This window comes from Bacillus rossius, chromosome 7, assembly GCF_032445375.1.
Source record: "Bacillus rossius redtenbacheri isolate Brsri chromosome 7, Brsri_v3, whole genome shotgun sequence".
Taxonomy (NCBI): Eukaryota; Metazoa; Arthropoda; class Insecta; order Phasmatodea; family Bacillidae; genus Bacillus; species Bacillus rossius.
Window position 1 is genome coordinate 71,821,622 of NC_086335.1, and position 24,875 is coordinate 71,846,496.

The 24,875-nt window shown below is 44.6% G+C and overlaps 1 protein-coding gene across 1 annotated transcript; it reads left to right on the top strand.

Moving 5' to 3' along the window:
* The first annotated feature begins 2,894 nt into the window (after positions 1–2,894).
* On the top strand, positions 2,895–18,426 carry LOC134534630 (uncharacterized). Its single transcript, XM_063373118.1, has 13 exons — positions 2,895–3,101; positions 3,339–3,416; positions 4,441–4,535; positions 6,219–6,284; positions 6,515–6,652; positions 8,639–8,714; positions 9,867–10,054; positions 12,022–12,166; positions 13,320–13,532; positions 13,899–14,026; positions 16,112–16,244; positions 16,579–16,876; positions 18,203–18,426. Exons 1-13 carry the CDS (start codon positions 2,895–2,897, stop codon positions 18,424–18,426), a joined length of 1,989 nt encoding a protein of 662 aa, XP_063229188.1.
* Positions 18,427–24,875: the final 6,449 nt, after the last annotated feature.

Genomic DNA, 24,875 nt, shown 5'->3' on the forward strand with positions numbered 1-24,875 from the left:
TCGGCCAGTAGCAGTTGGCCGGCGCGTGTCACAGGTCTGTGCAGCTGGCCTTGTGCAGCGAGCCTCGAGTGCAGACCGCAGGACCGCTTCTTCTGTGGGGGTAGGTCTCCGTCGCTCTAGTGAGCCGTCTGCAGTCTCTGCCAGGACTTGAGGATGTCAGTTCAAACTGTAATAACTTGTCAATGACTTCAACACTTGCTGATACTTAACGGCATAACATTTACACGCTACGTACTGAATGATGCACTGTCTTTGTAAAAATATTGCAATCCAGACCTTTGGGAGATGCATTTGTGGGATGGCGCTCGACATGCAATAACCTTTTTTCTGTGGCAACGCCAGAGTATTTCGAGGATGGAAACATGTTTCCGACTCCATGAACGGGCTTCCGAGCATGTTCCCTTGTACCTGCACCCACCTGCAACACACCTGCACACACCTGCACACCCCTGCACTCTTGTACCCCGATCTCAGGGCGAGGCAGACTAGAGACCCTGGGACCAAGGAGGCTGTCAACACAGGAGAAAACGAGGACCTCGGTAGCACTTGCAAGTGTCCTTGGTTGGAAGGCTGTGTTAATAATAACGGTATTAATAAATTTTTAACACTCGAAATATGATATTTCATGCGGGAACTAAAACAAGAATAGTACTCATAAAATTGGTCTCACTTTAGATGGCAGCTATAATTGTGTCAGTATATCATAAGGAATCCGCAGATGTGCACTGTGCAGATGTGGTGAGATAGCGCTAGCTTCCACAGAAGCCTGCTGCAGTGCAGGCAGGGATTGTGCGACAGTGTCTCCCCTGTGCTGCAGTGGATGAGAGAGCTGGATTGTGCCGTAGAGGATTGTGTGGCAGTGTCTCCCCTGTGCTGCAGTGGATGAGAGAGCTGGATTGTGCCGTAGAGGATTGTGTGACAGTGTCTCCCCTGTGCTGCAGTGGATGAGAGAGCTGGATTGTGCCGTAGAGGATTGTGTGGCAGTGTCTCCCCTGTGCTGCAGTGGATGAGAGAGCTGGATTGTGCCGTAGAGGATTGTGTGACAGTGTCTCCCCTGTGCTGCAGTGGATGAGATAGCTGGATTGTGCCGTAGAGGATTGAGTGACAGTGTCTCCCCTGTGCTGCAGTGGATGAGATAGCTGGATTGTGCCATAGAGGATTGTGAGACAGTGTCTCCCCTGTGCTGCAGTGGATGAGATAGCTGGATTGTGCCGTAGAGGATTGTGAGCCAGTGTCTCCCCTGTGCTGCAGTGGATGAGAGAGCTGGATTGTGCCGTAGAGGATTTTGTGACAGTGTCTCCCCTGTGCTGCAGTGGATGAGATAGCTGGATTGTGCCGTAGAGGATTGTGAGCCAGTGTCTCCCCTGTGCTGCAGTGGATGAGAGAGCTGGATTGTGCCGTAGAGGATTGTGTGACAGTGTCTCCCCTGTGCTGCAGTGGATGAGAGAGCTGGATTGTGCCGTAGAGGATTGTGTGACAGTGTCTCCCCTGTGCTTCAGTGGATGAGATAGCTGGATTGTGCCGTAGAGGATTGTGAGACAGTGTCTCCCCTGTGCTGCAGTGGATGAGATAGCTGGATTGTGCCGTAGAGGATTGTGAGCCAGTGTCTCCCCTGTGCTGCAGTGGATGAGAGAGCTGGATTGTTCCGTAGAGGATTGTGTGACAGTGTCTCCCCTGTGCTGCAGTGGATAAGAGAGCTTGATTGTGCCGTAGAGGATTGTGAGCCAGTGTCTCCCCTGTGCTGCAGTGGATGAGAGAGCTGGATTGTGCCGTAGAGGATTGTGTGACAGTGTCTCCCCTGTGCTGCAGTGGATGAGAGAGCTGGATTGTGCCGTAGAGGATTGTGTGACAGTGTCTCCCCTGTGCTGCAGTGGATGAGAGAGCTGGATTGTGCCATAGAGGATTCTGAGACAGTGTCTCACCTGTGCTGCAGTGGATGAGATAGCTGGATTGTGCCGTAGAGGATTGTGTGACAGTGTCTCCCCTGTGCTGCAGTGGATGAGAGAGCTGGATTGTTCCATAGAGGATTGTGTGACAGTGTCTCCCCTGTGCTGCAGTGGATGAGAGAGCTGGATTGTGCCGTAGAGGATTGTGTGACAGTGTCTCCCCTGTGCTGCAGTGGATGAGAGAGCTGGATTGTGCCGTAGAGGATTGTGAGCCAGTGTCTCCCCTGTGCTGCAGTGGATGAGATAGCTGGATTGTGCCGTAGAGGATTGTGAGACAGTTTCTCCCCTGTGCTGCAGTGGATGAGATAGCTGGATTGTGCCGTAGAGGATTGTGAGCCAGTGTCTCCCCTGTGCTGCAGTGGATGAGAGAGCTGGATTGTGCCGTAGAGGATTGTGAGCCAGTGTCTCCCCTGTGCTGCAGTGGATGAGAGAGCTGGATTGTGCCGTAAAGGATTGTGTGACAGTGTCTCCCCTGTGCTGCAGTGGATGAGAGAGCTGGATTGTGCCGTAGAGGATTGTGTGACAGTGTCTCTCCTGTGCTGCAGTGGATGAGAGAGCTGGATTGTGCCGTAGAGGATTGTGTGACAGTGTCTCCCCTGTGCTGCAGTGGATGAGAGAGCTGGATTGTGCCGTAGAGGATTGTGTGACAGTGTCTCCCCTGTGCTGCAGTGGATGAGAGAGCTTGATTGTGCCGTAGAGGATTGTGTGACAGTGTCTCCCCTGTTCTGCAGTGGATGAGAGAGCTGGATTGTGCCGTAGAGGACTGTGTGACAGTGTCTCCCCTGTGCTGCAGTGGATGAGAGAGCTGGATTGTGCCGTAGAGGATTGTGTGACAGTGTCTCCCCTGTGCTGCAGTGGATGAGATAGCTTGATTGTTCCGTAGAGGATTGTGTGACAGTGTCTCCCCTGTGCTGCAGTGGATGAGACAGCCGACGGCGCAGCCCAGCCATGCCAGGGAACTTGTTCTCGGTGTGCGTGCCGACCGCGGACTTCGAGCGCCAGCTGGCTAGTGGCATACCCGCCACCCTGCCGCCCCCGGACATGTTCGGCGTGCCGGCGGCGGCGCAGGCGAGGCGGCGGCCGCCCCCCATCCCGGTGACTGTGCGCCCCAGGGCGCCGCCCCCGCTGCCCGGAGAGCCCGTGCCCATGGAGAAGGTGACAGCACCATCTGTTCCACCATGACTTCCCATCTCTGCGTGAGCAGCTACCCACCTCCACGTGACAAGGGTTGGAGCGCTTGTAATAAACAGACGCATGGGGGGGGGGGGGTCTAGTATCCAGACGTAATAGCCTTTAGCGAGATCACAGATGCTTGGACCACGTGACACGCGTGTGAAACAAACAGTTTTGGGAGAGATAGGATTGTACAGCCAGCGGGAACATCTGTTTCAGATCCTAGATGAACTGCTCAAGAAACTCGGAATAGAGCATTCGGTGTGGTGCAACGACAGGAACGGGAACTACTTCCAGGTGAGCTTTTGCTGTTCTGTACGCGAGCTAGCTTGCTCGGCGATCAACCATGACCAGCCCGGATAGTCTAGTAATCAGGTTCGAGTGGAAGCTATTATTTATTATGTCTGCAGACAAAAATACTTCATCTAAAAATTCATCCGACTACAGTAAAAGGTCCTTAATCCGCCATGTTCGGGAAAATGGCAATGCCGAAAAAACTATATTGTAGGATTATCGAATGTAAATAAAGTTTTTTTTACAGACATACCACACGTGAGAGGTGAAAGTAAAGGTAACCCGCTAGTAAACAGGAAACTCAAACAAAAAGAAACGAAAACCAACTGTCAGAAAAATCCTGATGGGCTGCCCATCCAATGGGCAACAATTCAAACAACCTTTCAAAAACACTACTGTTAGAAAAATCTGATGGGCTGCCCTTCCAAGGGGCAACAGTTCAGACAACCTTTCAAAATACTACTGTTAGAAAAATCCTGATGGGCTGCCCATCCAAGGGGCAAGTTTTCAGGATTATTTAAACTCTTAAAGGAACGTGTTTTCAGAAATAGGATTGGCTGCCCTTCCAGTCTCTGTACAAATAAACCACTGCCAGAAAAATCCTGAAGAGCTGCCCTTCCAATGGGCAACAATTCAGTCGCCCCAGGAAAACTGCAGGTATCCATCAGAAAAAAATCTGAGTGCGAGTTGCTCCATTGGTGCCGAATTGCAGAATGTGGCCAACTTCAAAAATACACTTCACTGTAGTTTGGTTAAAGGTTGAGCTATAAATATTCAGCAAAGAAAATGTAACTGTCGGGATATTATTATAAACATAGTCTCAAAAAATATTAAATTAGCCACAAAAGAAGTTACAGTGATGTGTGGTTAGCTGGCACACGGCCTCTGAGAGAGGAAATGGCCAGTGAGAACCGACCGTTAGACTCTGTGAGAGCTGACGGGCAGGTGACTGCAAGGCTCGGGGAGAGCTGACGGGCAGGTGACTGCAAGGCTCGGGGAGAGCTGACGGATTATCGAATAATTGCAGGTGTTCTTCCCCGTGGGGGCGGGCGACCCGTGCGAGAACTGCATCCACTGCCTCACGGAGCTCGGCATCGGCAAGAAGTACAACTCCGTGGTCAGGTGAGAGCTGCTGGCGATAAGGGCGGCCCTGGCTGGAGGAACAGGTCAATCTCGCCTCTACGGACCTCCAGTTGTCTGCATGCTGCCACGGACCTCGTTGTGGCATCCATGGCTCCGTGCTACACGAGGTTGTGACTGGTTTCAGCAGACTTTACCAAGTTCCAAAAATTCAATTCCAATACGGAAAGTGAGGATAATGTTAGCATTATGACATCAAGAATTCTTCTAATTGATTTTTACAAACTCGTGCCAACCTACGTATACTAATGAGAAGTTTTCCTATTGGTATCAACACCTGGAGCTGTGCTATTGGTATCAACACCTGGAGCTGTGCTATTGGTATCAACACCTGGAGCTGTGCACGCACTTAATAGACCACGTGACATTATTAGAGCTTTAATGTTTTAAAATCAAGGAACGGAGTATCTACATGAGGACAAAGTCTCGCACGGATTACCTGAGCTCTTCCATTTACATTTCTTCGTGCGACCAATAGAAGCCGAGTATTTAGCTGTGGTGGTAGCCACATTTGTTAATGCTCAAAATTTGTAAATGCTCTAATTTTTTTAAAAATAGGTTCAAGTGTAAGAATATCTAGTGCTCTACCATTTCCCCGTGGTTACTTATGTGTGTATATATATATATGTATATATAGTATATATATAGTATGTATAATTGTATGTGTTATTCTGTATAAAGGCCGTAAGTGTTATCATCTCGAAGCTAAATTAAATAAAAGAATTAAATTAATATTTCGTAACCGTGAAATTCAGTCTCATTGGTTACCATTTGTTACGTTTACGTGCTTGGCGGAAATGGCAGAACGACAGTGAAATGTTCTGGAAGATCTGTCTCCGTTTACGAGTCATTCTGGAACGGGCCCAAACCTAACCATTAGGCGATTATCGTTTTGCAATGCCATGAATAAGGTCCACGAATAAATGACTGCCAATAAACTATTACAAGAGTTTCATGTTTTTATAAACCAAATAAATGTGCGAGTTGTTTACAAACAGCCACAGCAATGGTGATAGCACAACTAAACTAGATCTATTGAACTTGAACAAACACAGCTCTAACTAGATTTACAAGATAGTATTTGTCTATAAAATATATTTCATTACCTGCCTCAAAAATCCACAAATATAAAACTGCAATTAAATCAGTTCATTCAATTTGTAGCGCAAAAATATACTTATGATAATTTACTAGATTTCACCTGTATTATTCCCCCAGTAACGGATGCAGTATTATGTACCAGTTCTTTAAATTATTTTACAAGTTTAAATACTTTTAAATAATGTCAGAGAACTGCAGGTTCAGTAGGAATCCATACAGGCAATGGAAAATCGAAAATGTTTCTCTCTACAAATCTTCCTCATTTCTGCCGCCTATGTTATTTTTCATTTATTGTAAATTTAAATAATTTTGCTGGACATTATTACAGTTTCGTATATGATGGCCGATATTATAATAGCTGTTTGCTATATCAATACAATTATGTATTTCTTCTTTTCATCAGTACTGCGCATAGAGAACAAAACTATTTCTGTTATCATGAAAAAGTCACACCCTACGTCAAAATGACATCGGCTCAAACTAACGCCAAGAACGAATATACTGTTGTGATTGAGTTGCACGTATCGGCTTCACAAGTGTGACTGTTTCCTCTTTCTGTTGCAGCGTCGTTCCCTGCAGTGTCTTCTTTCAAGGATATGACGACGATGCCAAGGATCCTTTTGCAGAAGAGTAAGGTTACTTTTTTTTACTTTACAACAATATGTTTCTTAAGAAGAATATGACAGATGATTCACCAGCATCTAATTAGGTAGCTTTGTGCAAACTGTTTGTTTGAATAAGCAGGCAAAGATCTGCAAGTGGGTAGAGTGGCCCACCATCTCAACTCTAGGACCACGGACGCAGTGGACGTGGTCCCAGCCATGTTACAGCAGGTGCTGGCGACTGTGTGGGTGTTGCAGGGACCCGGCCGAGAAGAAGGCCTGGAACAACTTCGTGCAGTCCATCAGGTCCAAGCTGACGGTGAAGCAGGTGGTGGACGGCGTGAGGAACGGTGCAGAGTGCAGCTTCGACTACCTCACCCTGGTGCTGACGGCCGAGTGAGTGGTCCCAGGGGACAGGGGTACCTTCAGCAGGGGGAGCACTAGGCCCCACAGCATCCCTGGGAGCCACTCCCGGCTGTACCACGGGCACGGTTTCAGAGGGATGCGAGGCGCTGTTCTGATCGCCATCCAGGAACAAGGTCTAGGGCTAGAATGGTGGTCGCTCACAACCAGACTGAAGAAGTGGACTCGAGGCAGTACACGTGCATGCTCCGAGCGACCCGGTGGAACTGTCTTCTCTGCTGCAGCTGTTACCATCGCTGCGGTAGTCTGCTGTAGGCAGCAGCAGAGTCCCCCCCCCCTCCCCCCTCCACCGGGCATGGGCCGGAAACACCGAGGCATGGCGGGGTGGCTAGTTGGGCAAGGTCGCAGGGGCATACTCGAGGTCATGGTCAGAAATTCAAAGTGCAAGGTATACACTTCTCTGGGGTTGTTACTTGAAAGCTCTTGCGCAGACTTCAGCAATCTCGTTAAAATTAGTTTGTGGATCTCTGGTGGTTGCAGCTAGACTGATGAATGCTGCCGGCACCCCCCGAAGTGGTATTCTAGTTGGGGTGTAACCATTGAGTGCATAGTGTGATAGTACTACCGAGAGCAAAATGGAGAACTATGGATCTGGACCATCATTGATAACACTGTGGACTGGACTGGACTGTTCATCAGTGTATGTCAGAGTTGTCCCATTCATAGTATGGAATGACCCCTGGTGGCTCTGTACTTGGCAAGCACATATAATGGTGTACTTGCTGAACACTATAGTGCATAGTGCACATCTCGTCGACATGCAGATAGTCGCAGACGGACACATGCACTGAGACCGAGTAGGTGATCGGGAAACAGTCGCTCACGACGGCGTGTAGTGAGGAACCATTGAGGGTCAAACCCAAGGATTCGAGGATATATCAACCTCTCCCCCCCTATAAAAACCATAATCCTAAAAAAAAAAATTATAAAAATCTACCATTCCCATTAAAAAAAATTATTTGAAAGTAAACAGTGGGCAAAGGGGTTCCACTCGCTCTTCCCCTCCCCAACCCCCCTCCATCCGAAATGAAATTCTTTGTAAGCTCCAGGAACCATATTTTTTTTTGTCAGGGAGATTTAGGAAAATCATGGTAAACCTGCATCAGAAAGGCTGGAACAGTTTTGAACTAGAACAAAATCGACTTGCATTGACTGAGGATTCGCAACATGTATTAATTTCGCAACTGATTAGAAGACGAGTTAGTTTTTAGGAACAAACATTAGCAAACTTTATTTCAAAGCAGTGTGCAGGTACTCATTAAAGTTTTAATTACAGGTTATTGATATAAATATATACAAGCGTGGTATATTTTACCTGAAGGCTATACTCAAAACATTGCATGTTCTTCCAGTGCGTGATTGAACCATCGATATCCTGATAGCCCGAGCCAATGAGAGACATGTAGCATTAGAGCTGTCCCATACCGCCTGTCGAGCGACAGAGGAGACAGCAGTGACGTAGTGACGTAGTGACGTAGTGACGTAGTGACGCTCTGACAGGTTCCAAGATACTTGTAGAATAGCAAAGTCGAGCTTGACGATAAAATATATCGCGAAACTTATGTTAGTCCCTAGTGAAGAGGGTATACAAGGAGAAGGAGGGGGAGGGGGGTTGCAAGGGAGACAGCTGCGCCCCTTCTGAAGTGGAAAAAATAAAACTAAAGAAGGAGCTAGAAAATGCTTGAGAAAATTTATAATTTATTCTCACCAACTATTAATAAAAAAATGTTTTAAAAGTAATTTTATTTTTCTTTTGTCGTTGTTTATTATGATGAATGCATGACATCTATAATTCTGTTTGACCACTCCTCCAAGATTGTGGTGAATTAGACAAATAATAGTCTGATTGGGGTACTGTTCATTAATGAGAAATTAGACCAATCGTAGCCCGAGTTTGGACTCTTAATTGGATTATGTTGTCGAATCACAGTGAAGTGTTGTGTTCCAAATGCTTTGCAGCATGGTGGCAGCAGTGGGCCTGGTCGAGAACAACTCGGTGAACATCGTCGCTGCTATGCTTATATCGCCTCTCATGGTAAGACTCTCATCCTTGCAGTTGCATAGCCTGCTCACTAGCAGTGACAGCTCATGTCTCATGCTTGTCACTGCAAGCTGCGTCCCTTGAGGAAGTGAATTGAAACACACAATATTAGTGGATTCAGAGTAGATGTGGTCTAAGAATGAACAATAATTTTAATTAAATTCAGTTTTCACAAACGTTTCTTAGTTTACACTTTTATAATTACAAACATCGAAAATTTAAAACAATAGGCCTAAACTATGAAATTTTATTTACCATAACAAAATATAGTTTGGTCTAATATAATTTTTACAGTGCTATCCAAATGTGCGATGAGAAAGTTCTCAATTCTGTTTAAATTGGTCTAAATGTTTACTGTATTTGCTGATGATGTTTGCAGCTTATTCGTTACCAGTCGACATTGTGTCAGTCTCACTGAACTGCTCGAAGTGACTACTCGACAGAGAGTCAAAGTCGAAGGAGGAAAAAAAATCAGACGTCTTTATTGTGATGTAATGGAATTTAGTAAGCTTTTAGAGTATGGTAAATTAGGAACTAAATTGCTAGCTATGTGAATGCTGGCCATGATAGTTAACATAATTTACCATACTCGGAAGACAATACAATAAACATTATCAAACACTGGTCACATAAGCTATTGGTGTACCCATGATGCTTTGTTAATGAAAAAAAAAACGTTATTACTAATGTAAAGATATGCTGTACGGTCAGGCGTGGGTGACCAGGTTGTCATTTTCAAAACATCGACCTCATTAATTTAAAGGTTCGATGGTTTTGAATGAACACACCTTGAAGCCAGCCAGTGTCGTGAGGAGAACCCCGAGATAACCCAGCGACCAGATGCCGGCTGCAAGGTCAGGAAAGGGGGGCTGACCTAGCGTGGACGCCCGTGCGGAACGAACAAGACAGGCCAGCCACTGGTGCCTGGCACTGAGACGTATCTGAGCCCAGAGCAGTGCGATTCACTGGAGGACAGCATCAATCAGCAAGGTCTTAACTATTAACTACTCACTGGAGAAATTATGAAGATCAGTGGCACTCGTATTCACATCACACTTGTTTAATTTATTTTCAGTTTTTTTATTTGTAATGTTGTCTTAGTTACGTTGTTTGATAGTTATTTAAGCATTCCCTCTGTTTTTCCAGGGTCCCATAATGGCAGTAACATTTGGAACGATAATCTCCGACAGGAAGCTGCAGAAGATTGGCTTGCGCAGCGAGTTCATTGGCTTGATGATCTCTTTGGTTTTCGGGTACATTTTCGGCTGCCTGGTTGGCTGCACTGAGGACCCGTGGGGCAATGGCGACTGGCCCACGGAGGAGATGAAGGGCAGGTCTGTCCCTAGCACCGCCTCCCGGGGAACTCGTGTCACTAAATAAGATCAGCAACAAACAAGTCTTTCAGTTCTCGCCAGAGATGTGTTACACCTAAACTCGCTAACTAGCAAATTCATGTGTTCTCATGTTGCAAATACACTTATAATACGAAACTCAGACACGAAATTTAATGTAAAATTTCTTTAAAGAAAGAGAGAGTCTGTATTGATACACACATTAAAAGATAAAATCTATGTCATTACTAAAATATGAACATTAAACGTTTTAAAACACATGTTATAACATTAATATGTGTATGAATACTTGTTTTTGATTAAAAGACTTAAATCAGAAAGTACTAAATACTACCTACCTAAAATGAAACCTTAACTGTTTTGGGCTGGTTCAATGTTAAATATTTAAAAGGACAATTTTTAACACAAAATTGTTTTATATATCATGGCATCGAATTATGTAGGTTAAATTTTTTAGTGTCTATTCAGTATGATGAACGTTGTGCTGTTTACACAGTACAATGCCAACTTAATGTTGTAATACCAAAATTCTGACATCTTTTTTTTAAGTTGTCAATATTTTTTGATTATATACTATAACATAAAGCATTAAAGTACCGCTGTAATATTATAAATTTTTATTTTTAATTTCTCTGCGCTGTGTAAATGGTCCGAATTTAACGATATCAATATAAACTGTTATATCACGCAGATTCTCCATTATTGTGAGAATGCTGTGCCATCTGCCAGCGGTGGCCACCGTGAAGACACAACTCAGCTTCTTGCGACTTCTGTTCCATTTTCAATTAATTACACATGCAGAGAGTAGAGATATTACACATTCTGAGAGCTTACAGGACTAGCAGTTCTTGTCACGGCTCGGAGGAGAAATACAGGCGACGGCCGTGCGACAAAGCAGGATAAAATGAGCTCACCTGCTGACTCGCAAAAATCAGATCTGGTGCTGGGAACAGGATTGGGGAGACTGGCCTGACATAGATTAAATGGGAGTGTACAGAGAGCGGAAAAAGTTTAAGTTTTAGCAGCAAGAATGACTGGTAAAATTATTTTTCAAAATTCAAATTTAGAACTGTGCCAAAAATGCTAATTGGCGGCACAACATCAAACACTCGCTAACATTATGTGGAAGTCCTCACCCATAGGACTGAAGGTGCATGTACACAAACGGGCCACAAGCAGGGTGTTGCAGGGGATAGCCGGCTCCGGGACTGAAGGACAGGGTGTTGCAGGGGATAGCCGGCTCCGGGACTGAAGGGCAGGGTGTTGCAGGGGATAGCCGGCTCCGGGACTGAAGGGCAGGGTGTTGCAGGGGATAGCCGGCTCCGGGACTGAAGGGCAGGGTGTTGCAGGGGATAGCCGGCTCCGGGACTGAAGGGCAGGGTGTTGCAGGGGATAGCCGGCTCCGGGACTGAAGGGCAGGGTGCTGCAGGGGATAGCCGGCTCCGGGACTGAAGGGCAGGGTGTTGCAGAGGATAGCCGGCTCCGGGACTGAAGGGCAGGGTGTTGCAGGGGATAGCCGGCTCCGGGACTGAAGGGCAGGGTGTTGCAGGGGATAGCCGGCTCCGGGACTGAAGGGCAGGGTGTTGCAGGGGATAGCCGGCTCCGGGACTGAAGGGCAGGGTGTTGCAGGGGATAGCCGGCTCCGGGACTGAAGGGCAGGGTGTTGCAGGGGATAGCCGGCTCCGGGACTGAAGGGCAGGGTGTTGCAGAGGATAGCCGGCTCCGGGACTGAAGGGCAGGGTGTTGCAGGGGATAGCCGGCTCCGGGACTGAAGGGCAGGGTGTTGCAGGGGATAGCCGGCTCCGGGACTGAAGGGCAGGGTGTTGCAGGGGATAGCCGGCTCCGGGACTGAAGGGCAGGGTGTTGCAGGGGATAGCCGGCTCCGGGACTGAAGGGCAGGGTGTTGTAGGGGATAGCCGGCTCCGGGACTGAAGGGCAGGGTGTTGCAGGGGACAGGCTCGCTCACTGTGGATCGGGATCTTGTGGGCGCTACCCTCGGGCACGGGCGTGGCCCTGGCGCTCCTCCAGGGTTCCGCGGGTCCCCTCATCGGCGTCGCCATCTCCGCGTCGCTGCTGCCGCCTGCCGTCAACTGCGTGAGTCACTGCAGTCCTCACCTCCTGTGTCCCTAGTACTATCTCCTCGTCATTACATGGCTATTCCTCCTAGCTGTCTTTCCTCTTTCCTTATATGTTACCTTCCTTTTCCATATCTTAGGCCTTTCGAAACGTTATTCACCTTATATGTTACTAAAATGGTAAACTGTTATAATCCCTTGAGAGCAATTGAACACAGATGCTCAGTTCGGGGGCATCACTCTCATACAAGCATACTTAACATGAAAGAAGATGAACCAACCCCAATATACCAGCCCTGAAGATGGGCACTGCAATGCTGATGGAAACATCAGCCAACTCATCTGAACAAACGGCTTGTAGGGAGCAAATACACCGGTCTATGGCATGGCAGTTCTCATGTCCTAGTTGCAAACTCCTTCAGCACTCATTAAAATATTAATTTATTATAATTACCTTACCATAGAAAAAATCCTATTGTAATAACCTATAAAATAAATTTTGAATAATTAAGACACGTCATCCTTTTAACAGAACATCTTAAATTCTTAACTATAGGAAAAGTCTTTCTGTAAGAATCAAGAAACTAAAATGTGGTATTATAATATTTCTCATTTACTTGAATGGTCATAAAAATGCAACTAAGCGTCAAAAATGTAACTGCAGAAATGTTTCTAGAAATAGTTTCACACTACCAAACAGAGCTAACTGACACAGTAGTGAAATAGACAACTTGCTATACAGAAAAAACCGAGTACAATTCACAATACTACTTTCATGATTTAAATATTCCAGACATCTACAAAACCATTCATGGCAAATGCTTGAATGTATCCTTAACATAAGTACTCTTCCGGACCAACCAGATAGCTGTAACCATCTCAAACGCCCCAAGCCTTAATGAGATGTTAAGCTTATATAAAATATTTAAAAAGTCTACATATTCATTAATTTATACTCCAGGCTTCACACCCGATGAAGGTTATTAAAAAAATGAAAAATGTAAAATTATTAATAGTCATTAAAAAGTTAAATGCGATTTTATAACTATGTTTAATTTAATCTTGGATAACGAGCAAGAATGAGATAATACTGAAATGGGGTGTAGCAGCTCTGGAGGTGACAGCGGTGGCTAGCTGGTGAGGAGGTGCTAGTATCTGTTGTAATGGCGCAGGGCATGATGTGGGGGCTGGCCACCATCGTGCACATCTACCCGGACTACAAGCTACCCTACGTCAAGGGCGAGCCCTTGAATGCCACATCGTCCTTCAAGATGATGTACTCGGACCACCTGCCCAACGAGCTGGCTGCAATGGGCATCATCAGCTTCTGCCTCACGCTGGTCAACATCTGCTGCATCTTCATCACAGCCATCGTCGTGCTCAAGGTGGGCCTTTCATGCGATATCAACTGGATTTAAACTTGAACCCTAAGTCCATCTCAAACGATCAACTAACTCCGTTATTTTAAAGTGGTATTTTCCCGCAAACAGTTGGCGCTACGTCAATCCAAGATTAATTCCAGCAAAACATTAATATATGTTGGTAAAAAGGCACAGAAAGTTTATAGTACCCTCGAAAATGTTCTGCAAAAAGATTGTCCGATTATTCCGCTGCGCTTTACAAACAATCATCGAGATTGCTGGTCGTTTAAGAAGCCAACCATGTAGATCGCACTCAATGACTGGTAAAGACACAGAATCATCATGCTTGATTGTGCTAAGGAACTCCTGCAAGAGGGTGGCTTGTTGCAGATCAAGGAAGTGGCGGCGCCCTACACGTCCAGCCCCGACCTGCGCCGCTTCTGGGAGTACGACATCCGGGTGGCCCGCGACGACAACAGGAGCACTCTGCAGGGCGTGGGTGGTCGCACCAGCAAGGCGTGAGTACCTCCCCTCTGCCGTGCACTGTGGCCCTGGAGGTGCTGGACTCAGTGGTGGCCGGAGCTCCTGAACAGTCACTGGAGGTGCTGGACTCAGTGGTGGGCAGGAGCTTATGGCGCTCGGGAATGTCAACAGAAACTCTCTGTCGGCAACTAGTCGACCACTGGTTTTTTGTCTCACAGAGGGACGTAATGTCTCTCCAGGTTGGAGACTTGTGGGTATTATTCTTACATCGCGGCTTTTCCGAAAATGATTAAAATTCCAAAAATATATTTTTTGAAACTAAATACATTAATGTATTTACACTGTGTACAGCATTGATAAATTCCTATTGGTTTCCAAGAAATAACTATAGTTTTCATTACAATACCTATATATTTGTGCTGCCATTTTTTGCTTTCCTGTGTATTTTTGTGTGTTTATGTTTTGGAGAATGCTCGTGAAAATGGTTGATTAGGCTAGGTTTGCTAAGTTACAAATACTTTGAATCATTGTGGAATGTTGGTTAGTTTAGTAAAGCTATATAAAATATACTGTTGAATATTTTTAATGATTGCTTATGAATTACCAATTTAAGATGTAGCTTTCATGATCCAACCAACAGTTCACACAGTTTCACAGTATTTTTAATGTAGGTAGCTAACCTAATCTAATCAACCGTCTACATTTTTAAAAGTATTTTAACTGTAGCTCAACAATTCTATAATTTATCCATCACATAAGTATATGGAAGACGATATGAACATCTTTATGCACTCTTCTATCCATTACTAAATTTGCTCGTGCGAAGTGCGAATTGCGGTAACCTTAGGTGAACTTCGGAACAGTTCGTGACTCGGAATGGACTTGTGTGAACTGGTTGCTATGCTGCGTTGCAAATTCCTAAGCAACCATTAAAAATATTTTACAGTTTTTTATTGTAGCTTTACTAATGAAACCAACCATATACAATACTTGAAAGTAATTTTATATGAGCTAACCTAATCTAAATGACCATTCTCACTATGTAACAAATTTGTAATATTTATACCTAACATGCACAAATGCGGCCTCGGAATGGCATTTTGTGAATGTTAGGTTTGCTTATCTTGTATTTCTACATATATAAGAACGTTAAAAAAAATTTGGCGATGTTTGAGTCACTGCATAGTTACCGGTAGGTATTGTATTGTAAGCTATAAATGGTGATTTATCAGAAACAAGAAGAAATATAAAAGGTGCTGTTTTCATTGTGAATACAGAAACATCTTTAGTTTTTATTTCGGAGTTTTATTATTATTTTACGGAAAAGCCGCTAGATAAAAATATTACCGAAATGCTATTTAGTAAGTAGGGCACCAGGGCCACACTCACCCTCTGCCAGAGTGGCCCGCCGAGTGGGCGATACCACAACATTCTTACTGTGGCATTGTTCTTGCCTTAATTTAGATATAAAAGAAAGAGCATAGAACATTATATATTTTATTACTTTGATAAAAAGCCCAAGAATAACTTTGATTCCATTTGTCACAATTTATACTATTGGGGAACATGCAGTGTTTGTTTCTTCTACATATTAACCCAATTAAGTTTGGTCAATATATCTAAAAAAATTAATATATTATTATTTATTACTGACATTTTTTACATAAAAATATTGGCCTGCTAACGGTGGACTCTCCAGATGCCTGTCTGTCACAGATGTCACATTATACGAGCTTCTGCCTTGCAGCAGTTTTGGAATGTATTGTTGCAAAACAGGATAACTACAAGAAAACCAACTGCCCAAAGCCACTGTCGGCAGGTTTCTCACATCATTGTACAAGGGTCTGAGCATCACCTGAGTTTACATGATCGTGGTATCAGGTTAGCATGCTGACCTCAGTTTCACGGAGCTTTGTCAGCATATAGTGTTGTGGCCCTGGTGTTCATAGGTATTAGGTGTGATCCAGCATATACACATAAGTCAGGCAGAGGATGTATGAAGTTTAAAATAAAAGCAGATATCTGAGTATATTATGGGATGTATTGATTACATAGCGAGAAATATAACGGGGAAGAAGGCTAATGGGAATTGTGTGCCAGTGTTGGTGTGTTTGTCGCAGGATGATGCAGGAGCTGCGGCAGATTCCCCCCGAGGACCTGGGGGAGACCCTGGAGGCCGCCGTCAGAGAGGCCGTGGACGACGATACCTTCCGCAAGGTCAAGAGGTGCAGCTACGCGCACAACTCCACAGACGTGAGCAGCCCATGTCTTCCATAACCTACACGCTCAACTCCACAGACATAAGTATCTCACATTATTCTGCTACATATTCTGCAAGGTCGTGAGCACAACTCCACGTTCACTTAAGAACACTAGGGATTTGTTGTCTGGCAATATTTATGTAGATAAACAACACTAATTCAATATTTGTAATTTTTGTTTCTCATTGAGGGAGGTCATAACTTTTAGGCATAGTGATGTCGTGTTTTAGAAACGACGATGAACTACTTCCAGACATGTTTGGTCGCTAGTGACTGCCGTACCTGTGGCCAGATGTATTCGCACCTAACACGTGTTCTCACTGCAGGTGCTGCACACGCTGGGCCTGGGCGCCGGGCCTAGCAAGCCAGCGGGGCCCGAGGCCGTGCTCGCGCCCCTCGCAGACCCCAGCGCGCTGGACCAGGTGATCCAGGCACTCATGGGCTTCCAGAAGCAGCAGCAGGCCGCGCTACAGCGCAAGCCTTCCTCCCGACTCAGCCGCCTGCACCCGCTGTCGCGGTCCACGCGTCAAGGATCTACCCGGTCCGCGCGTCATGGATCCACCCGGTCCGCCAGGAACTCCTGGCTGCCACACCTCGCCGACATCAAGGGGGAGGACAACCAGGGTGAGGCACACGCACATTGCCCATCTGCCTGCCTCTCTCTCAGGTCTGTAGCACAGGAGCGCTTCCTTGTCCGCCATGATACACGCGTCATGGATCTACCCGGTCCGCCAGGAACTCCTGGCTGCCGCACCTCGCCGACATCAAGGGGGAGGACAACCAGGGTGAGGCACACGCACATTGCCCATCTGCCTGCCTCTCTCTCAGGTCTGTAGCACAGGAGCGCTTCCTTGTCCGCCATGATACACGCGTCATGGATCTACCCGGTCCGCCAGGAACTCCTGGCTGCCGCACCTCGCCGACATCAAGGGGGAGGACAACCAGGGTGAGGCACACGCACATTGCCCATCTGCCTGCCTCTCTCTCAGGTCTGTAGCACAGGAGCGCTTCCTTGTCCGCCATGATACACGCGTCATGGATCTACCCGGTCCGCCAGGAACTCCTGGCTGCCGAGGTGAGGTAGCTCTCCCATGTCCATAGTGTGGGGCACTCACTATCCCTTAGGGTACAAACCTTGTCTGGGCATGTTAGATGACCACAGTCTTTGCATTAACACCTTACAGTGTAGCAGGCATGACACATTTGGGTGTAGGAATGGGATCGTCCCGATGAACCTCACAGCACATAGACACAACCACCTTGTTTACTATGCATGGAAGCCCGAATCTCACTCCAGCGGGGATAGAGCCCAAAGCAACATGGATGATGTGTAGTGGTCTGACCCCCATATTACCGGCCTTGCATCCAGCACTTAAAACCATTAGGTACCTAAAAATATTAGAGTTTTGCTTAGTATTTATTAAACTGAACTGTGTGTATTGTTTCAGATTTCTTTGGTTCTCCATAATGGATAATGGTATTTTAAATATACTCTAATGACGAAAACACATAGTCTAGTCAAAATGTTTTGAACCTGGGTTACAACAATCCTGTGTCTCAACTGATAGATTAACTTTTCAGTAATATCTCTGATGGATCTCAAGTTATTATTGAATCGACCAAGGAGTTACTGTGTTGTAGTGATTAGGTCATTTCGTTCTTACAAAGGCTATCCAGGTTCCAATCCCAGTTAATTATAATAAATGTATCTGTATGTGGATATCATTTTAAATGTTGCAGTGAGCTGGTGAATATCTACCTTGTACTCTATTTATGTTAATTATTAGAAAATGATTTCACAGGTTCTGGCCTTACAGGTTTACACGATTATTGCCTAAATAACTGGAAACATTTAGTGGGTATTAATCGTGCCATAAGAGTGAACTCCATACCTTAGCAAGATCCCCGTGGGCGTGGTGGTTTGGAACGTTAAGGGACGAAACGTTGCAGGTGGTGAACCACAGAGTACCATCGGCTCCGAGAGTAACCAGCAGGCGCTGGGGCTGCCGACGATCTTGGAGACAAGTGCTGGAGGCAGCCAGCCACAGACGCCCACGGAGCCCCGACCACGGAGCGTCACCGAGCGACTGCTCAGTGCAGTCACGGGGCAGAACCACCGTCGCTCCAGGGGCGACCTCATGGAGACCATTAGCCTCACTCACGACCAGGCGTGAGGACCTGTTTCTTTCCCTCCTCCTCCCTCATGCAAGCACCTGCATTTCCCACACATCGGCTCAGACAGAACAACCACTACTCCAGGGGCTACTTACCTCACACACGACCAAGGGCCCTACGTTTGAGTTTAACGCATGCAGTCGGAACTCAGGTGGTATCATCTCGAATGGAAAACAGTTTTGGGTTGCTGTAACCATTATAGTCGAGTTGTGTGCGATGAGCATTCGTAATGAAATTCCACTTGTCTGCTCCAGTCGGGTTTACCATCTGGCATGAGGTATCGTGCACTAATGCTGCTGATTAAAGCCAAATTAATAGAAATGCCCGAAGCCCCTAGAACAGTGGACCCAGTCTGCACCACTCCACTCCAGGCACCTGTAGGTCGGTAGCCCGCGGGGAGAGGGGGTGTGAAGGACCTTGGTAATCACAAGAGGTATGCGTGATGTCAGTGGCCGCGCATCACCCTCTACACCCGAGGGCTAAAGACCTGCCTCCAGCCTAGCTCCTCGCATGCTCATTCTCACAGCAATATTGAATGTCCCTGAACTAACCTGCAAAGGAATAAATTGAAATATGGCTAGTAGCGTAAATACTCTCTGTCGCTTCAGCACTTTTCCCTCTCTGAATATGTTTAACGAATCTGGTTTCGAAACCTTGATAGTTTGATTGACTTTTATTTGATTTGCAGCGAGAATTCTAAGAACATTACAATCACATTTCTTGCATAAGAAGAGCATGGTAGCAGTGAACATGCAGGGCCATGTGCTGAGCAACACCAGCGGGCAACAAGCGGGCAAGTCTCTCATTGGCCGCCTCATGGTAGAATGGCTTAGCCACAATATGACAACAAAACTGCCGTGGCGACCACGAGCTACATGCGATATTTTCATTTCGGCAAAGGATAAATGGTATCTTATAGGGAAAGTCATGTTCCATCGTGGCAACTCAGCCGGGGGGTTGGGGTTGTCTCGAGTGCAAGTTCATCATTGTAGTCGAGCTAGCGTGCGACTGGCAGCCGAGCCCCTTGTGGCGGGAGAGATAAGCCCAGCAGATTGCCCACGGAGCAGCTCAGGGGCGACCATGTGCACACTACTAGCTACACCACATGGCAAGTCCTGCAATGAACAATGATAATCAAGATAAAGTTAATTAAATTTTCAAAGTAAGTGTAGTTTACACACTTTTATAAAGTGCCGTGAGTCAAAACGAAGTGTGCTTTGCAGGGCAATACTCACTGCTCCTGGCATAGTTTTAAATGACACTTTCTTGTTAGTGTCGCAGCCCACCAAGGAACTGAGGAAAATATTTATAACATAATGCTTATGCAGGACTCATTTAGAAGACCCTGGATGGCTTCATAGCATAATATACAAGCCTACTATTTGTTTATGGTACATTTTGCAGTGAGTTATTTTGGAGTGAAACCATTGTCAGGTTTGCTCCCTGAAGTTTTCACATAATCATGTGAATGAACTCACCTAGAGGCCCCTGGCCGGAAAAGCATTCCATCGTCTCATAGCGTTTACAGCTACTTCAGCAATGTTTAACTATCTGTTACAAATAGTTGGCTCCCCCTTTACTAATGTAGCCTGTGAATAACAGGAACATTACAAATGAGACATTGGTTTATTTGACTACTTGTGTTAGTTTATCCACTTAATGAATAGGGCAATACGAACGATTGTTTGAGGGTGCCAACAGCAGCTATACTGATTTTTGAGGTTTGTTATATGTTAGTTGATTCAATTATTGTTCGTCAAACCACAATAACATTTTCTCAGTATTTTTTTAAAAATTTAGATTCCATTAATATTGTCTCAATGTTACCAAGTACAACGAATGAATATGGAAGCGTTGGGGCTCGGGAAAAAAAGGGTGTTGGGGAGAATTCAGGAGTGTGATATTTTCATGACTAAAAATAATTTAATTTTGAGCGCAAGAATAAGAGCTGTCTCCTTAAAAATATATTTCAATGCACTTGAACTTTAAAGCATATCTATAGAATAAAGTAATCACGCAACTAATAAAAAAAAAACGAAAGTACAAAACATTGTAGCTGTATGAATAAGACTTTAAATTACTATTATTTTATTAAGGTGCCCACCTGCATCTATTTTGTGAGTTCTAATGAAGAAACAAAATAAGAAGAATTCGGCAAGGATGACGGTATCAATTAAATAACCACATTCAAGGCACTGGAATGACATGCCATCATTTGGATGTTGCGTAGTGGTCCTGTGGTTTTGTTTTAGAATAGAGTGAATTTCAGTAAAGTTCTATTTGAAATTTTCGTGGACACTTAAAATAATTTAATAAAAACTAGTCTAAAATACAATGTTTCACATTTTTGAATGTCAAACATGCGATATAGTTAGTATATTGTCTTTCCAAGGAGTCAAAAGAGTGAAAATGTGTAATAGTTTACTCTGAAAACCTGAACTGTTTATATTGTAGTGATTTACTTATTCCAGGTAGACAAGTGTCTTAACATAAAATAGGAGTAATTAATGTTTTCTTATGATTTGTGTTGTGTTTTTATTATTTATACATATATACATGTATTATATATTTCAAGGCAGAATAAAGTTAATTTTGTGCTATATTTCTAAATATGTCGTCGGCATTTATTCGTAGTCTCATTCAACTTATCTCATCTTCCCCTCATTATCTGCGGGAATCCTACAACTGTAGGAGCAGTAGAGTCCAGGGCCCAGTATGGCCTTCTGTTGCCCCGCAGGACAGAGTGCTGGTTCCAAGACAAACCGCGCAGTGTGGGATTGGCCCATCACTATGAAAGCAATCACAGAATAAAACAAATTCTTCAGCATGCAAAGAATTTGAAGTTGGGTCTACCGTTTATCCACCAACAAATGCTTTCTGTCTCCCAGCACGAACACACTTAATCACTGACTGCCTAGTCATTAGTTTCGGTTAATCTGATGTTGAATGACTTCAAAGAACCCAGATTCCACATAGATCACCAAATGATGTTTTCAATCCTAAAAAGAACAAGGACTAATAACTAAATCACGAAAGTAGTGGCATTTAGGATATTTCAAAACTCTACCCTTCTTCGAATAGAAATAATCACCAATTTGTTAAGTCAGATGTTTGGGGAGTTGTGTGGAGAAAGGTGACTGAACATATTGGACCCTGACCACCTTACTATATGACCGGTGAAGGAATCAGGGATGCACCATAGATTAATGCCCAGATGTTAATATCACAAAAACCTAAAATAAATGATATCTTAAATTAAGGTATATCCGATCAAACAATGCATTTTACTCACATTTCACCAATATGAACTTTCGTCTTAGAATTATTTTCTATATCACTCACACATGGAAGTGACAACCATATTCGTGAGAATTTTTTTGTCACGCAGTCTCCTCCATCAAGTGGAAGAGCGACTGACGAAGAGTCTACGAATTGGCAGCCTCCAAGGCAGTATTCACTTGGAAGGGAAACTCATACTTTCTGCTGGTACAACTAACAACTCGAGAATACTTTATTGCCACGAATACCATCGCAGTCCTACCAGTTCCACTCCATCTCGGGATAGCTTCTTGTGACTCAGCCATTTGGACGCCGGCTCTGCGCGACCATTCACCACAGGAGTCTGGGTTCACCACATGGGAAGTGTCCGGTCTTCCTTATGACCACGTGGGTCTTCACCCCAAACACCGAGCCCAGCCACTGGCCAGCTGACGTGACGTAACTCCAGGGTCGCCACCCATCACGCGCGAGCACCAATGGGGATGAATGTGGGTTGTAACAAACACACACCTGTTATTGCAGTGCAAATATAACTTTATTTTTTAAACGTTGAACAAAAATACATATCAAAATTACATCAAACAATAACGCACATGACTGTATACACTGAAATACTTCATCAATTTTTCTCAAAGAAAATTCTAACGGAACCAGCTTCGCCAACAATCAGATCGCAACAAAATGGCGGCTCAGTCTGTGCCAACGTGCAGGCTAGCCAATTCTGAACATGTTTCCGTAAAAAAACCTCTAAATTACAGGACTTATGCAGTTTCCTGTGACAGTGTCAGATATTTTAAACAGTAAAAAGTACAATAAAAGTTTTTTTTAACATTACTAATAATAGGAATTTACGTATAAATTTATCGAGACATTTTTGTCAGCAATGGAAAAGCTTTTAATTAGAAATAAAGGGAATTTTTAGTCAATAGATATGCGAGGAAGTAAGATCCATATTTTTAATTTGAATTTCAAAGTAAATGTAATTCAAAACTATGAAACATACTGAAGGGACAGTGTAACTAATTACTTACATTATGTGTAAATACAGTAATTACAAAAATTTACGAAGACTTAAAAGTATGGCAAAAGTTTTTTTTTTTTTTTTACATATTCTTATTTGTGCTTTTATCACAGACCCCATGAATGTGCTGAATGTCGAAGTGATTCAGCGCATGATTGTACAGATTTGAAGCTTGGAATTATTCATCAGAGTAAATAATAATTGATTATCTTTACGAAGTTTACAAGTCATTGCTCAACCATACCCGTATTTTTTCAAGTAGAGAAGAAAATATTTGACCAAGAGTAAACTATGTCCTATAATATTACGCACTATCTAATATGCAGCATTGTATCCCTACCGCAACACCACACATTTAACGAGTTTCCATGCCATTCAAATTAAACCTAATTTATTATAGTGTAGAAAACTCTATAGTATACAGGCGTATAAGAAAACAGATTGGTCCAGGAATTTTCTATAGTGCACTTAATATTGCTTTAGAAAAACTTCGAAGACATCACAAAACTTCTGACAAATAGCTGAACCATTACACATAGCAAGCCACATAAATTATTTAATATTATATATACATATTCACAAAAATATACTTTGTTCATGGCACTGGCATATATAAATGAACTTCAGATAATACATCCCGAATATAAGGGGAAATTTTATTTAAAGAAAATATTTCTGTAAATAAAAAATATTTAAAAATTATTCTGAATACAAACATAAGTGATGGCATAAAACTTTCTTTCAAATCGTAAATTTGGATATAACTCAATTGATTTACTCAATATAATTCATAATATTATGGTCAGTAACATAACATTACATATAGAATTTTTCAGGTGAATACATCTCCCCCAACGAAACACCGAAATAATTAACAGAATAATATTAAAAAAAAAGAAATGTACAAATCCAAACTATTGAAGAATTTATCTCATGGAACTAACTCTACGCATTGAAGTTAACGTGACACAAAATTCTGGTTCTTTTCAACTAGGCAAAATAAACAAAAAACAATAATATATTAATGGGTTTCCGGTACTTTGTAACATCATACCAATTACTAACGCAATTAATAAAAAAAAACAGATTTAAGGCAGTTTAGTTAGGGTGTGGGTGTAACAGCAATCCTTGAAGTGAATCGAGGTTACCAAGAGGTTTATATGTCACCGAGACGTAAAAATAACCTTGCAAGAAGCTAGCTAAGCATGCATGTGAAAGCTACTTTAAGCAAAACTTGTGACTGCAAGCATATGATGGAACGATATCGATTGTGACTTTCCCTGAGGTGGGCTGTGACCTTCCCAAGGCATGCTGTGACCATACCCGAGGCGCACTGTGTGGCCTGAGTGGCCTTAGTTGTCTGAGTGGTCTGTGTGGCCTGTGTTGCCTGAGTGGCCTGAGTGGTCTGAGTGGCCTGTGTGGTGTGAGTGACCTGTGTTGTCTGTGTTGCCTGAGTGGCCTGTGTTGCCTGAGTGGCCTGTGTGGCCTGAGTGCCCTGTGTGGCCTGAGTGGCCTTAGTTGTCTGAGTGGTCTGTGTGGCCTGTGTTGCCTGAGTGGCCTGAGTGGTCTGAGTGGCCTGTGTGGTGTGTGACCTGTGTTGTCTGTGTTGCCTGAGTGGCCTGAGTGCCCTGTGTGGCCTGAGTGGCCTTAGTTGTCTGAGTGGTCTGTGTGGCCTGTGTTGCCTGAGTGGCCTGAGTGGTCTGAGTGGCCTGTGTGGTGTGTGACCTGTGTTGTCTGTGTTGCCTGAGTGGCCTGTGTTGCCTGAGTGCCCTGAGTGCCCTGAGTGGCCTGTGTTGCCTGAGTGCCCTGAGTGCCCTGAGTGCCCTGAGTGGCCTGTGTGGCATGTGTTGCCTGAGTGGCCTGAGTGGTCTGAGTGGCCTGTGTGGTGTGTGACCTGTGTTGTCTGTGTTGCCTGAGTGGCCTGAGTGCCCTGTGTGGCCTGAGTGCCCTGAGTGCCCTGAGTGCCCTGAGTGCCCTGAGTGGCCTGTGTGGCATGTGTTGCCTGAGTGGCCTGAGTGCCCTGAGTGCCCTGAGTGGCCTGTGTTGCCTGAGTGGCCTGTGTTGCCTGAGTGCCCTGAGTGCCCTGAGTGCCCTGAGTGGCCTGTGTGGCATGTGTTGCCTGAGTGGCCTGAGTGGTCTGAGTGGCCT

Coding starts and splice junctions, on each gene's coding strand:
- LOC134534630 (XM_063373118.1), top strand. CDS start 2,895: ATGCCAGGGAACTTGTTCTCGGTGTGCGTGCCGACCGCGGACTTCGAG. Junction 3,417..4,440: donor GGAACGGGAACTACTTCCAG/GTGAGCTTTTGC, acceptor GAATAATTGCAG/GTGTTCTTCCCCGTGGGGGC. Junction 14,027..16,111: donor GGTGGTCGCACCAGCAAGGC/GTGAGTACCTCC, acceptor TGTTTGTCGCAG/GATGATGCAGGAGCTGCGGC.